The following is a 14,421-nucleotide window of genomic DNA, read 5'->3' on the forward strand; positions in this document are numbered from 1 at the left end:
TTCGCTCAGCTACCGATGTTAAACTCTCCAGTACTTTGCCCACAACAGAGCCCGCCTTCCTTACCAGCTTATTAAGATGTGAGGCGTCCCTCTTCTTAATGCTTCCTCCCCAACACGCCACCACAAAGAAGAGGGCGCTCTCCACAACTGACCTATAGAACATCTTCAGCATCTCACTACAGACATTGAATGACGCCAACCTTCTAAGGAAGTACAGTCGACTCTGTGCCTTCCTGCACAAGGCATCTGTGTTGGCAGTCCAGTCTAGCTTCTCGTCTAACTGTACTCCCAGATACTTGTAGGTCTTAACCTGCTCCACACATTCTCCATTAATGATCACTGGCTCCATATGAGGCCTAGATCTCCTAAAGTCCACCACCATCTCCTTGGTCTTGGTGATATTGAGACGCAGGTAGTTTGAGTTGCACCATATCACAAAGTCCTGTATCAGTTTCCTATACTCCTCCTCCTGTCCATTCCTGACACACCCCACTATGGCCGTGTCATCAGCGAACTTCTGCACATGGCAGGACTCCGAGTTATATTGGAAGTCTGATGTGTACAGGGTGAACAGGACCGGAGAGAGTACGGTTCCCTGCGGCGCTCCTGTGCTGCTGACCACCGTGTCAGACCTACAGTCTCCCAACCGCACATACTGAGGTCTATCTGTCAAGTAGTCCACTATCCAATCCACCATGTGAGAGTCTACTCCCATCTCCGTTAGTTTGTGCCTTAAGATCTTGGGCTGGATGGTGTTAAAGGCACTAGAGAAGTCAAGGAATGTAATCCTCACAGCACAACTGACCCCATCTAGGTGAGAGAGTGACAATACTAGCATTGGGCAGACTGCTTTTTGTGTACTGTGAGCAGTTTTGGTCTCCTTATCTAAGAAAGGATGTGCTGGTGTTGGAGAGGGTCCAGAGGAAGTTCATGGAAATGATTCTGTGAATGAAGTGGTTAACGTAGAAGGAGCTCTGGGCCCACACTCACTGGATTTTAGAAGAATGTGGTGGGGGGTTCTCATTGAAGAAAACCTACAGGCCCTTCAGCCCACAAAGCTGTGCCGAACATGTCCTTACCTTAGAAATTACCCATAGCCCTCTATTTTTCTGAGCTCCATGTACCTGTCCAGGAGTCTCTTAGAAGACCCCATCATGTTTGCCTCCACACCAGTCGCCGGCAGCCCATTCCTGGACTCTGCGTAAAAAACTTACCCCTGAAATCTCCTCTGCACCTACTTCCAAGCACCTTAAAACTGTGCCCGCTCATGCTAGCCATGTCAGCCCTAGGAGAAAGCCTCTGACTATCCTCACAATCAATGCCTCTCATCATCTTATACAGCTCTATCAGGTCACCTCTCATCCTCCGTCTCTCAATCTATTGAATATTGAATGACCTAGATATGGACAAGATGTATCCAACAGTGGGGCAATCTAGACCAGAGGGGACATTATCAGAATAGAGGTGTGTCCATTTAGAATAGAGATGACTGCAATTTCTTTAGTCAGAGGATAGTGAACCTGTAGACTTCATTGCCACAGATAATTGTAGAGGCCAAGTCATTGAATATATTTAAAGTGGAAGTTGATAGGATCTTGATTAGTCAGGTTACAGGGAGAAGGCAGGAGAATGGGGTTGAGAGGGTTAATAAATCAACCATGATGGAATAGCGGAGCAGACGACAGGCCAAATGTCTTAATTCTGCTCCTGTCTTATGGTCTAAAATGGGTATTTATGCTATTCCTACTTTTCAGCACCCAGTATGTTACAACTCTTCAGATGCTTCTTTGAGGGCTTTTTTTTTTAAGATTATGAGGCCTTCTGCCTCCATCTGTCCTTCAGACAATGAATTCTGGATCATCCACTCTTTGAGGAAAAAAAGACCTTTCTCAACTCCCTTCCGATTATCCCACCAATTAAATATGTCCTCAGTTACCAACCTTTCTGCTAAGGGAAATGTCTGCTTCAGCGCACCATGCAGTAGACACTTAAAACTTAATTTCACTTCAATTAAATTTCCCCTTGGCATCTTTGTTCCATAGGAAGTTATTCTAGGTTCCCTAACCAGTAGCACGCACAACATCACTCAACCTCTCTTCTGCATCCTCTCTTGTACTATTGCAACCTTCCTGTAGTGCTAATCTGAAAATAGGCACAGATCACTACTTAAACATAAAAATAAACTGATGCCAGAAATGTGAAATAAAGCAAAAAATACTGGAGAGACACAGCAGGTCAGGCGGTGTCTGTGGAGGGACCAGAGATAACGTTTCAGGTTGAAGCTGCTTAATCAGACCTGAGAAAGGGAGTAAACAGATTCCTCACTTCTTTTAGTGAAATGTTTCCTTAACATCTGCTCATGCGGTTTGAAGATAATATAAAGTGACAAGAACTCTCATTGGTTTGGCCACAAAATTAAAACCTGACGTTAATTGACCTGGTCTAGAAAGACAGAAAACCTACAGCACAACACAAGCCCTTTGGCCCACAGAGCTGTGCCGAACATGTACTTACTTTAGAAATTACCAAGGGTTACCCATAGCCCTCTTTTTTTCTAAGCTCCATGTACTGTCCAGGAGTCTCTTAAAAGACCCTATTGTATCCACCTCCACCATCGCCAGCAGCCCATTCCACGCACTCACCACTCTCTGCATAAAAAACTTATTCCTGACCTCTCCTCTGTACCTACTTCCAAACACCTTAACACTGCCCTTTCGTGTTAGCTGTTTCAGCTCTGGGAAAAAGCCTCCGACCACAATCAGTGCCTCTCATCATCTTATACACCTGGCCAGGGCCAGACTGGATTGATTTTCACCAATCCAGTCCTGACTAATTTGACCAATCTTTATTCAACACCTGCCCTCAGCCAATCCAGACCTGACAAATCAAGACTGACTTCGCCTTGGCCAATCTGGACCCATTTGCAGCTGAAGGTTCATACTGTTTCACACTCAGTGGCCATTTTATTAGGTACACCCGTACACATGCTCATTAATCAGCCAATGATGCGACAGCAACTTCATAAGAGGTTCTGTTCTTGTTCAGACCAAACTTCAGAATGGGGAAGAAATGTGATCTAAGTGACTTTGACTGTGGAATGATTGTTGATGCCAGACGGAGTGGTTTGAATAGCTCAGAAACTGCTGATCTCCTGGATTTTCATGCAAAACATTCATTAGAGTTTACAGGGAATGGTGCGAGAGACAAAAAATATCCAGCAGGTGGCAGCTCTGTGGGTGAAAACGCCTCGTTAATGAGAGACATCAGAGGAGAGTGGCCAGACTGTTTCAAATTGACAGGAAGGCCACAGTAATTCAAGTAACCTTGTGTCACAACAGTGGTGTGCAGAAGAGCATCTCTGAATGCACAACACATCGAACCTTGAAGAGGTTGGGCTACAGTAGCAGAAGATCATGAACATACACTCAGTGGCCACTTTATTTGGTACAGGAGGTACCAACTAGAGAGGCTACTGAGTGCAGATCTCGCCTGATCATTGACGTGAACGCAATTACCTTGAAGGGGTTACTTGCATGCTGAGAACATTACATAAGCCACTCTAGTTCTGTTAATGTGCTGAGCTGGACCCAATGTGATGGGGTTGATCATACAACATTTTACCAGGTTAAACGCTTGAAGTAAACAGCAATTATTTTTGTCTTGACTTTGAATGATCTAGTCACCTTAGAAGAGCATTCTACATCAAGTGTAAAATTTCCCTCCACTGAAGGTCAAAGTTAGTTGGTAAATACAAGACAGGTATTCGTGTCACTCCTGATTAATGGTTTCAGCCCGAAATGTCGTCACTACCTCCTCCCATAGATGCTGTCTGGCCTGCTGAGTTCTGCCAGCATTTTGTGTTTTTACAAGGTATTCGTCCTGATTTTAACTGTCATTGGCTTAGTATAAGGCACGTGCAGCTATCCCTATCACCTAGGTATTTTTTACAGGTTACACACCCTGTTGATATAACTCAGTGCTTAGGAATTTCGTTCCACCCACAATTTTAAAGTTAAGTATGGTTACAGGTTTCAGCCATCAGTTTGGCCGTTTCCAATGGCACTTCTGCTAAACAACTAAACAGGTTTATTTGCATGGTATTGTTTACAATTGTGCAATGATATGACATCATTTTAGCAATGACTTCAGAGATTGGTGAGTGTGATATTTGATGGAAGAAAATCCCAAATCAGAGTAGGCAGGGTGCTAGTTGCTCGACAACTGCTCGAGACAATCTGCCTCCCTAGTATATTCCTGTCCTCTTTATGTCCATTGTTAACTGGCGCATTGTCTGTTTTTCACAGAGGCTGAGTTGCTAGCTCTGCGCTTGATTGAAAGCTTGCCAGCAGCCGGCCGGATTCATACCTGGCACCACTTGCCTCGAAGTCCAGTGTGACCATTGGCCAGCCTCTTGTTAACTTTTGCCTGTGTAAATCTATTTACTTCATGTTTAAATGCTTTTGCACATTGGTTGTTTGTCTATCTTTGTTCTGTGTGCAGTTTTTCATTGATGTTATTGTCTTCCTTTGTATCTAGTGTGATTTCCCACAAGAAAATAAATCTCAAGGTGACATACTCAGCACTGCGCAGAAGTCTTAGGCACTCTAGATTGTTTATATGGTTTCAGATGGTATGGTCTCCACAGAGTGCTGATCTCAACATCATCTGAGATTACCTGGACAGACAGAAGCAAGTGAGACAGCCAAAGTCTAAAGAACTGTGGCAAGTTCTCTAAAATACTTGAAACAATCTACCAGATGATTTTCTTATAAAACTGCATGACAGTGTACCTAAGAGAGCTGGTAAGGCAAGGGCAAAGGGGTGGTTTCACCGAACACTGATTTGATTTAGACTTTTACTGTTTACTGCTCTTTATAGTCATTTTTTTGATATTTGGAAACTTTTCATTTCATTATTTTTAAAGGCATCCGAGTTTATTTACACGTGCCTAAGACTTTTGCACAGTACTGTAAATACTTTGATAAAAAATGCACTTTGAACTTTGAAGTGTATTAAAGAAACATGTCTACACAGCCTTCTGCAATAGGGAATCCCATAGGGTCATCGCCCACTTTCTCTTCACCTCAGTGTAAAAGTCCTACGTAATGAACTTTACTATTTGCAGACTAATCACCCTATCGGAATTTTGAACCTTTCAATTAGTGTTTGTGTATAGTTTTTCATTGACTCTATTGTTTCTTTCTTTGTTCTACTGTGAATGCCTGCAAGAAAATAAACCTCAGGGTAGTATAAGGTGATACATATGTGCTTTAATAATAAATTTATGCATGGTGGAGTGTGGCCAAGTGGTTAAGGTGTTGGTCTAGTGATCTGAAGGTCACTAGTTCGAGCCTCAGCTAAGGCAGCGTGTTGGGTCCTTGAGCAAGGCACTTAACATTGCTCTGCAATGACACCAGTGCCAAGCTGTATTGGCCCTAGTGCCCTTCCCTTGGACAATGTCGGTAGCGTGGAGAGAGGATATTTGCAGCATGGGCAACTGCTGGTCTCCCATACAACTCTGCCCAGGCCTACACCCTGGAAACTTTCCAAGACACAAATCCATGCCTAACAGATGCCTAATTAAATTAATTAATAAATTTACTTTTGAACTGAATTTACCCAGACCCTAATAGGAGAGGACAGAAGGCCACGGACGAAAGAAAAAGGGGGAGGAGCACCAGAGGGAGGCGTTGGGCAGGAAAGGAGATAAGGTGAGAGAGGGAAAAGGGGATTGGGAATAGAGAAGTGGGGGGTATTACTGGAAATTACGATTGTCCTCTCCTATTGGATTCCTCCTTCTCCAGCCCTGTATCTCTTTCACCAATCAATTTCCCAACTCTTTACTTCACCCCTCCCAGTTTCACCTATCGCCTTATGTTTCTTCCTCCACTCCCTGCTAACTCTGACTCCTCATCCTTGCTTCTCCAGTCCTGCTGAAGGGTCTCAGCCCAAAACAGTGACCGTACTCTTTTCCATAGATGATGCCTGGCCTGCTGAGTTCCTCCAGCATTTTGTATGTGTTGTTTGTATTTCCAGTATCTGCAGTTTTCTTTTGTTTGTGATGGGCTAGAACTTTATCGCTTGGAGAGAGATTTGATAGAGGTATACTAAGTTATGAAGGGTATAGATAGAATAAATACAAGCAGGCTTGTTCCACTGAGGTTGGGTTAGACTACAATTAGAGGTCATGGGTAAAGGGTGAAAGGTGAAATATTTAGGAGGAACATGAGGGGAAACTTCTTCACTCAGAGGGTGGTGAGAGTGTAAATAGGCAGCCAGCACAAGTGGTGCATGTGAGTTCAATGCCAACGTTTAACAGAAGTTTGGATAGACACATGGATGGTAGGGGCATGGTGGGCAGGTCAATGGGAGTAGGCAGTTTAAATGGTTCAGTACGGACTAGATGGACCAAAGGCCTGATCCTGTACGTACTTTTCTATGGCTCTAATTGGAAGATACTTTACCTTTATTCACTTAACTAGAGTGGATGATGCTACATTTCTTCACATTACGCTACACTTGCAATTTATTTGCCAAATCAAACAACCACTTTACACATTGACTCTATCTTCTGACCTTGAATATTTCTGAATTACTTTGCTATAATAGTCTTAAAGACAGTCATAGAGCTCTACAGCACAGAAACAGGCCCTTTAGCCTATCTAGTCCACACCGAGCCATTTAAACTGCCTTCCTCCATCAACCTGCACCTGGACCATAGCCCTCCACGTCTCTCCCATCCATGTACCTATCCAAACTTCTTTTCAATGCTGCAATTAAACCTGCATCCATCATTTCCACTGGCAACACATTCCACACTTGAGTGAAGAATTTCCCCTTCAGATTCTCCTTAAATATTTCACCTTTCATCTCAATCCTATAACCTGTAGTTCTAGTCTCAGCCAACCTCAGTGGAAAAAGCCTGCTTGCATTTACTCTATTTATAACCCTCAAAATTTTGTATACCCCTATCAAATCTCCCTTCATTCTCCTATGCAGGGGGAGAAAAAGTCCTAACCTATTCAACTTTCCCTGTAACTCACATCCTCAAGTCTGAGCAACATCTTTGTAAACTTTCTCTGCACTCTTTCAATCTTATTGATATATTTCCTGTAGGCAGGTGACCGGACCTGTACACAATACTCCAAATTTGGCCTCAGCAACGTCTTGTACAACTTCAACATAACATCCCAACTCCTGTACTTAATAATCCGATTTATGAAAGCCAATGTTCCAAAAACTCTCTTTACGACCCTATCTATCTGTGACACTCTGGATCTGTATTTCCAGATTCCTTCGCTCCACCACACTCCACAGTGCCCTCGCGTTCACTGTGTAAGTACTACCCTGGTTTGTCCACCTCCCCCCCCACCCCACCCAAAGTGCAATATCACACATTGACTGAATCAAATTCCATCTGTCATTTTTTCTGCCCATTTTTCCAGCTGGCACAACTGGATATAGCTTCTGGCATTTTCCTGTTATTGGATGCTAAGCTAACTGCCCTGTACTTTCCTGCCTTTGGTCTTTTCCCCATTTTTTAATAATTTGTCATTCTCCAATTAAATGGAACCTTCACTGCACCTGGGAAATTTAGGAAATTAAAATCTATGCATAAATTTCCTCAATAGCCACTCAACTTCAGAGAATCAGAGGATCAGAGGTGGAGAGTGATAGCAACATTAAATTCCTGGGTGTTACTATTTCAGAGGACCAGCACGTACGTGCATTTATGAAGAAAGCACAGCAGTGCCTTAACTTCTTTAGGAGTCTGCGGAGATTCGGCATTACTTCTAAAACTTTGACGAACTTCTATAGGTGTGTGGTGGTCAGTGTATTGAGTGGCTGCATCACAGCCTGGTATGGACATACCAATGGCCTTGAAAGGAAAATCCTACAGAAGATAATGGACCTGGCCCAGTACATCATGGGTAAAGCACTCCCAACCATTGAGCACATCTACATGAAACACTGTCATAGGAAATCAGCATCCATCATCAGAGATCCCCACCACCCAGGTCATGTTCTCCTCTTGCTGCTGCCATCAAACAGAAGGTACAAAAGCCTCAGGACTTGCACCACCAGGTTCAAGAACAGTTACTACCCCTCAACCATCAGGCTCTTGAACAAAGTGGTTAACTACATTTACTTGCTCAACCTATGAGATGTTCCCACAATCGATGCTCTCACTTTAAGGATTCTTTATCTCATTATCTCATGTTCTCGATGCTTATTGCTATTTATTGATATTTACGTTTGCACAGTTTGTTGTCTTCTGCACTCTGGTTGATCTTTCATTGATCCTGTTATAGTTACTATTCCACAGATTTGCTGAGATTGCCCACAAGAAAATGAATCTCAGGGTTGTATATGGTGACACATATGTACTTCAAAAATAAAATTTATTAACCCAGCAAACTGCAAATACTAAAAGAAAGAGAGAAAAAAAGAAATAATAATAGTGATAGATCAATAAATAAGCAATAAATATGGAGGACATGAAATGAAGAATTCTTAAAAGTGAATCCTGTTCAGTTGCCAGCAAAGCTGAGTGAAGTTATCTCCTCTGGTTCAAGACTTGTAGGTTGTGTTAGTAATGAGGAAGATAAAAGCAAGGATGAAAGTGCTTTATAAAGCACTGGTGAGGCCTCACGGGGTATTATGGGTGGTTTTTGGTCCCTTATTTAAGAAAAGATGTGCTGATGTTCTGGAGGGTTCAGATGAGGTTCAGGAGAAAGATTCCAGGAATGAAAGGCTTATCATATAAGGAGCAACTGATGGCTTTGAGCATGTACTTGCTGGAGTTTAGAAGAATGGGGGTGGGGGGGGGGGGGGGAGAGAGATCTCATTGAAACCTATCAAATGTTGAAAGGCCTCGATGCAGTGGATGTGGAGAGGATGTTTCCTATGCTGGGGGAGTCTCGGATCTGAGGTTGCAGCCTCAAAATTGAGGGATGTCCATTTAGAACGCAGATGCGAAGAATTTTCTTTAGCCAGAGGGTGGAGAATCTTTAGAATTCATTGCCACAGGCCGCAGCTGAGGCCATGTCATTGCGTGTATCTAAGGTGAAGGTTGATAGGATCTCAATTCATCAGGGCATGAAAGGTTACAGGAAGAAGGCAGGAAAATGGGGTTGAGAGGGAAATAGATCAGCCATGACAAAATGGTGGAGCAGACTTGATGGCCTGAATGGCCTAATTCTGTTCCTACATCTTACTGTCTTACGTCCTCACTGGAGGGGAAGTGATGGACTGGGGTGCATACACTTCAGTTTGTAGGTTTTTCAGTGCCGTTAATTATACAGCTGATTGAGTTCCATCAAAACTGCCTTAATCTTAAAATACCAACCTTGGACTCATTCTTTCTCTTCAAATTGATTGTAAAATTTGTTATCTTACCCCCCCCCCCCCTTTGAAATTCCAAAGCACTTACTCCCTCTCAATACTCTGGTCCTTATCTCTAACACCACATTGCATCTCATGTCATGGTTCTTTTCACAATCGCAGTAGGTACAACATCTAATCTTTTACTTCTTCCCTTTTCTCCTTCAACATGCTCATGATATGACCTAATTTAGTTTGGAATTACCAAGTAGAGACTTGATTCTGCTTTGTAGAACATTTCCATTCAGTTTGTGTTGGGGCATCTGAACTTCCAGTTGCCCCTCGCTTTAATTCTCCATCCCACATTCACTCTGTTCCTCTCTATCTTTGGCATCTTTCAGTGTTTCAGCATCCAAGCTTCCTTCATTTTAAGATGTCATGGTGGTCAGTTCTTTTTTTTAAAGTTAGGCCATTTGGTCCATCGAATCTGCTCCACCATTTCATCATGGCTGATCCATTTTCATTTTCAGCCCCAAGCTCCTCCCTTCTCCTTGTATCTCTTCATGCCCTGACTAATCAAGAATTAGTCTATCACAATGGAGAGGCTTCACTAGTCCATATGTTTTGGACATGTCTGAGCCTTGAAAAATACTGGAAGGAAGTATTCCAAACTTTTTCTGTACTTTTTAAAGTAAATTTTAAGCCTAACCCTTTGACTGCCTTGTTTGGTATTGTTGGAGGAAAAGGCATAACTTTGGAGATATCTGATTTGCATATATTGGCTCTTATAAGCTAGGAAGGTGGTGTTGCTTAAATGGAAAGATGTTGCTCCGCCTGCTCACGCTCAATGGTTATGTGATGTTATGTCATGCTTAAATTTAGAGAAGATCCGTTGTTCAATTTCTGATTCTAATCAAGACTTTCAAACATTGTGGGGACCATTCTTGAACTACTTTCAAAACCTTTGATGTGGTGTTAAAGTACAGATGTTGGCTAATAAAATAAATCACTATGTGAAGGATTTTTTCTCGTCTTTCTTTCTTTACCATACAGCTTCGACTTTGGTAGTGGGTTTAGATTCCTTTTTACAATATAATTATTACAATTCAAATTACAATTTAATTAATGTATGTGGTTGATTATGAATATAGGGTACTACAATTGCAAGTGTGATTTAAATATAATGTATTTGGTACTATTCTATCTTTTTGATTCATAATATATATCCTCATGTACTCTGTATTCTTCTATGTGAAAATTAATAAAAATATTGAAAAAGAAAAAGAAAGAATCTATCAATCTCTGCCTTAAATATACCCAATGACCTGGCCTCCACAGCTGCCTGTGGCAATGAGTTCCACAGTTTCACCACATGAGCTAAAGTGTTGAATTCACTGTTAAATCCCAAGGATTGTACCTTGACAAATCAACAAATCCAGATAACCAGCCCTTTCAGTTTGCATCAAAATTGGCCAGACCTGACGATAGGTCATTGATCTGAAATGCTGACATTACTTTTGTCTGCACAGCTGCTGTCCTTCCTGCTGACTATTTCCAGCTTCCTCCATGTTTACTTCACCAACTCTGTTAGATATTAACAAGGAAGAAGCTGATCTTTATTCTTTTGACTGTTTTTCTTTATTGCCTATGAATATGCTGAGACAACACATGTCTACCAACTACACTCTTGACTGTAAACATGTGGGCATCTGCCAACAATCATGCAATAATTCAAGATTATCTCCAAGCAGAAAAGGTCACCACTGGCTCAGAAAAGAACTAGATAATGATACATTACAACAACCACCATGTGTTATTTAGTCTTACAATGATATAGAAAGGGACTTATGAACCATCAAATTGCTTGTTATCTTCCGGGTGAAGAGTGTAATTACACCAGTTGGATTTCCCCCTCTCCTTATTTCCCTGTACTCCATTAAATTATCCTCTCTCACATGACTATCAATTCTGTTTGATTCTTTGGAGAAGCTCAGGGGAGGAGTGCCAAGGCAGAACTGTTCTCTGGTGCTCGCTCAGTGCTGTGCTCCAGTGTACACTTGGTGTTGCACTCCAGTGTTCGGTCGGTGCTGTGCACAAATGTTCGCTCGCTGCTGCTCTCCAGTATTTGCTCGGTGCTGCTCTCCACTGTTTGCTTGGTGCTGCACTCCAGTGTTCACTCAGTGGAAGAACAAGTTGGACCTGGACAACTTACTGTCAATCTCATCATGCCACACAGGGACTTCTGGAATTGTAACCCTATGTGCTCTCTGTGTTATGTACTATGTGCAGTGTGCTGTTGGTAATGTGTTTTGCACCTTGGCCCTGGAAGAACGCTGTTTCGTTTGGCTATATTCATGTATGGTTGAATGATAATTAAACATGAAATTGAATTTTGTCATTAACCTAACTTAAATTTACAGCTAGCCAATTATGCCATCAGTAAAGTGCAGATGTCGCTCCTGTCCTCTCTACACTCCTCCTTCTCTACTAATTAAAAAAATGTTGGACAGTTCTGAGGAAAGGTCACCTGAAATGCTGATTTAGTTTTCCTTTCCTACTGGATTGAAAAGGCCAGGTGTCAGGACTGTTCTGCTTGCTGCTCCGCGACATTTACTCCGCGCTCCGTGGCACTGAGGTACGGCTGTGATCCTGCTTTGGACCTCTGGTCTGTGAGCTCCATTTGTGGGCCCACTCCGGCTGCTCTGGGCTCCACGTCTTTGGACCCGCTTTAGTTCTGAATGCTGTTTACTTTTATTGTTTGCACAATTTGTGTTTTTTTCTCTCTCCCTCTGTGCACTTTGGGTGTTATGTTGGTCTTTTTTTTAATGGGTACTTTCAGGTTTCTTGTTCTGTGGCTGCCTGTGTGGAGATGAATCTCAAGGTTGTATAATTTATACATACTTTGATAATAAATGGACTTTGAACTTCAAACTTCACAATGGTAGTTTTTAATTTGGCAGCATGCTCAACTAGAAATGATCATCGAAACTAAGTAGAACTATGGAGCTTACCTGAGCAATTTTGACTGCAAACACCTTCCTGTTGATGAAGAAAGAGAGAACATTATTAAGTAACTATAATGATAACTAATCTCATATCAATGATGACTTTACTTCCTGCATTCCTTTGTATAAATTGCCATCACAAAGACGGAACACCATTTACTATACTTCATCAGGAGTCTGAGAAGATTTGTAATGTCACCAAAGACTAACAAATTCCCACAAATTCACGGTGATGGGCATTCTGACCGGCTGCATCACCGCCTGGTGTGGAGGGGCCACAGCACACGATTACAGGAGGCTGCAGGTTGTAGACTCGGCCAAGCCCATCATGGGCACAAGCCTCCGCACCATCTTCAAAAGGTGGTTCCTCAAAAAGGTAACATCTTTCATTAAGGACCATCACCATCGAGGACATGCCCTCTTCTCATTACACCATCAGAGAGGAGGTGCAGGAGCTTGGTGACACTCAGGAGTTTTAGGAACAGCTTTTCCCCCTTTGCCATCAGTTTTATGAAACTTCTCTTTTTTTATTGTGGCATATTATTTTATGTATTGCATAGTACTGTTGTCACAAAACAATAAGTTTCATGATGTTTGTCAGTGATAATAAACCTGATTCTGATTCTGACAAACCCACCACTACAACCATTTATTATGTTACTGAGTGATAACAGTTATAAGACAACAAAGATTTTGCTTTCTTAATACTTTTGGGTGTATCTTATGGATTTTGGCCTGTTCATCATGAAAATTGCCATGGAATTTCACTATCGCATCTTTTTTTTAAAAAAGTCTCCTGTGTTAGTTATTTCTATTCATAAATCAAGTTAATTAAAATGTTGCCTACAAGGTAAGCTGAAACCATGAAGTGCAACATGTCCCTAAAGATTCATTGTCTAAATTCCCAGTTAGACTTCTTCCCTGCAAATCCTGGCGCTGTCAGTGACGAGCACGGTGAAAGGTTTCACCAGGACATTGCGGTCATGGAGAAACAATATCAGGGCAACTGGAATCCATCAACGCTGGCTGATTGTTATTGGACACTTAAGCAAGAAGCCTCAGACACTACGTAGAAATGAAAATCATCAACAAAACATCTTTAGCTTTGTTGAACTATTACAAAGCTTCAGCAACGTTATGCAATTAAATGCATTATTTTTGGCAACAGTTATTTTTTGTTTCTCCTTATTCCTACATATTACAAGTAGTCTGAAGTTATTTGTGTTCAGCTTCAAGTGGTTTATCATAAAGAAAAAAATTTCCGAGGAAACAAAACTATCAAAAAAAAATCATTGTCCAGTGATATAGGAGCAGAATTAGGCCTTTTGGCTCATCAATTCGTCTCTGCCATTTCATTATTACTGATCCATTTTCCTCTCAGCTCCAACCTTCTGCCTTTTCCCCATATCCCTTCCTGTCTTAATCAAAAACCTATCAGCCTCTGCCTTAGATATACCCAATGACTTGGCCTCCACAGCCACATGCGGCAAACAATTCCATGGATTCGCCACTCCTTGAATAAATAAATTTATCTCTGTTCTAAATGGACATTCCTCTGTTCTGAGGCTGTGTCCTATGGTCTTGGACTCCCCCACCATAGGAAACATCCTCTCCATGTAGTCTATCAAGGCCTTTCAACATTTTGATAGGTTTCTATGAGATCCCCTCTCATTCTTCTAAATTCCATTGAGTACAGATGAGAGCCGTCAACTGACGATGGGTCAAGCAGGTCAATTTACAATGGGTCCCACCAATGTCGAAGAGGCCACATCGGGAGCACTGGACACAGTAGATGACCTTAGTAAATTTGTAGGTCTTACCTCCATTATGTCCTGTCTAAGTTTAGAGAAAATAAGAAGTTGAACATTTGATACATCCTTTAAATTTGAAGAAACCTGGCGACCTTATATTCAATATTTTCATATGGTTTGATTTATTGCTCTTCCAGTTACTTTCTCGAAACTTTGGATTTGATCAAAGTTTCTCTTTTTTTCTTGCTTTTACTCTCAGTATGAGCTGCCCAGTTCCTTTTTTCTCTCTTCTTTTTTTTTGTTTAGTGGGTTTTTATGTATATAAAATTTTTAAAGTTTCT

The 14,421-nt window shown here is 41.8% G+C and overlaps 1 protein-coding gene across 4 annotated transcripts in view; it reads right to left on the bottom strand.

Annotated features, from left to right (window-relative positions):
* Nucleotides 1-14,421, bottom strand: part of LOC140719139 (receptor-type tyrosine-protein phosphatase H-like) — a 124,176-nt gene that overhangs the window by 85,723 nt on the left and 24,032 nt on the right. For all 4 annotated transcript variants that reach the window (XM_073033547.1, XM_073033544.1, XM_073033546.1 and 1 more), the window contains exon 2: nucleotides 12,336-12,363. In XM_073033547.1, the coding sequence (XP_072889648.1) occupies nucleotides 12,336-12,363 (28 nt within the window). The remainder of the gene's footprint in view (nucleotides 1-12,335; nucleotides 12,364-14,421) is intronic.

Source organism: Hemitrygon akajei, chromosome 31 (assembly GCF_048418815.1).
Source record: "Hemitrygon akajei chromosome 31, sHemAka1.3, whole genome shotgun sequence".
NCBI classification, from domain to species: Eukaryota; Metazoa; Chordata; class Chondrichthyes; order Myliobatiformes; family Dasyatidae; genus Hemitrygon; species Hemitrygon akajei.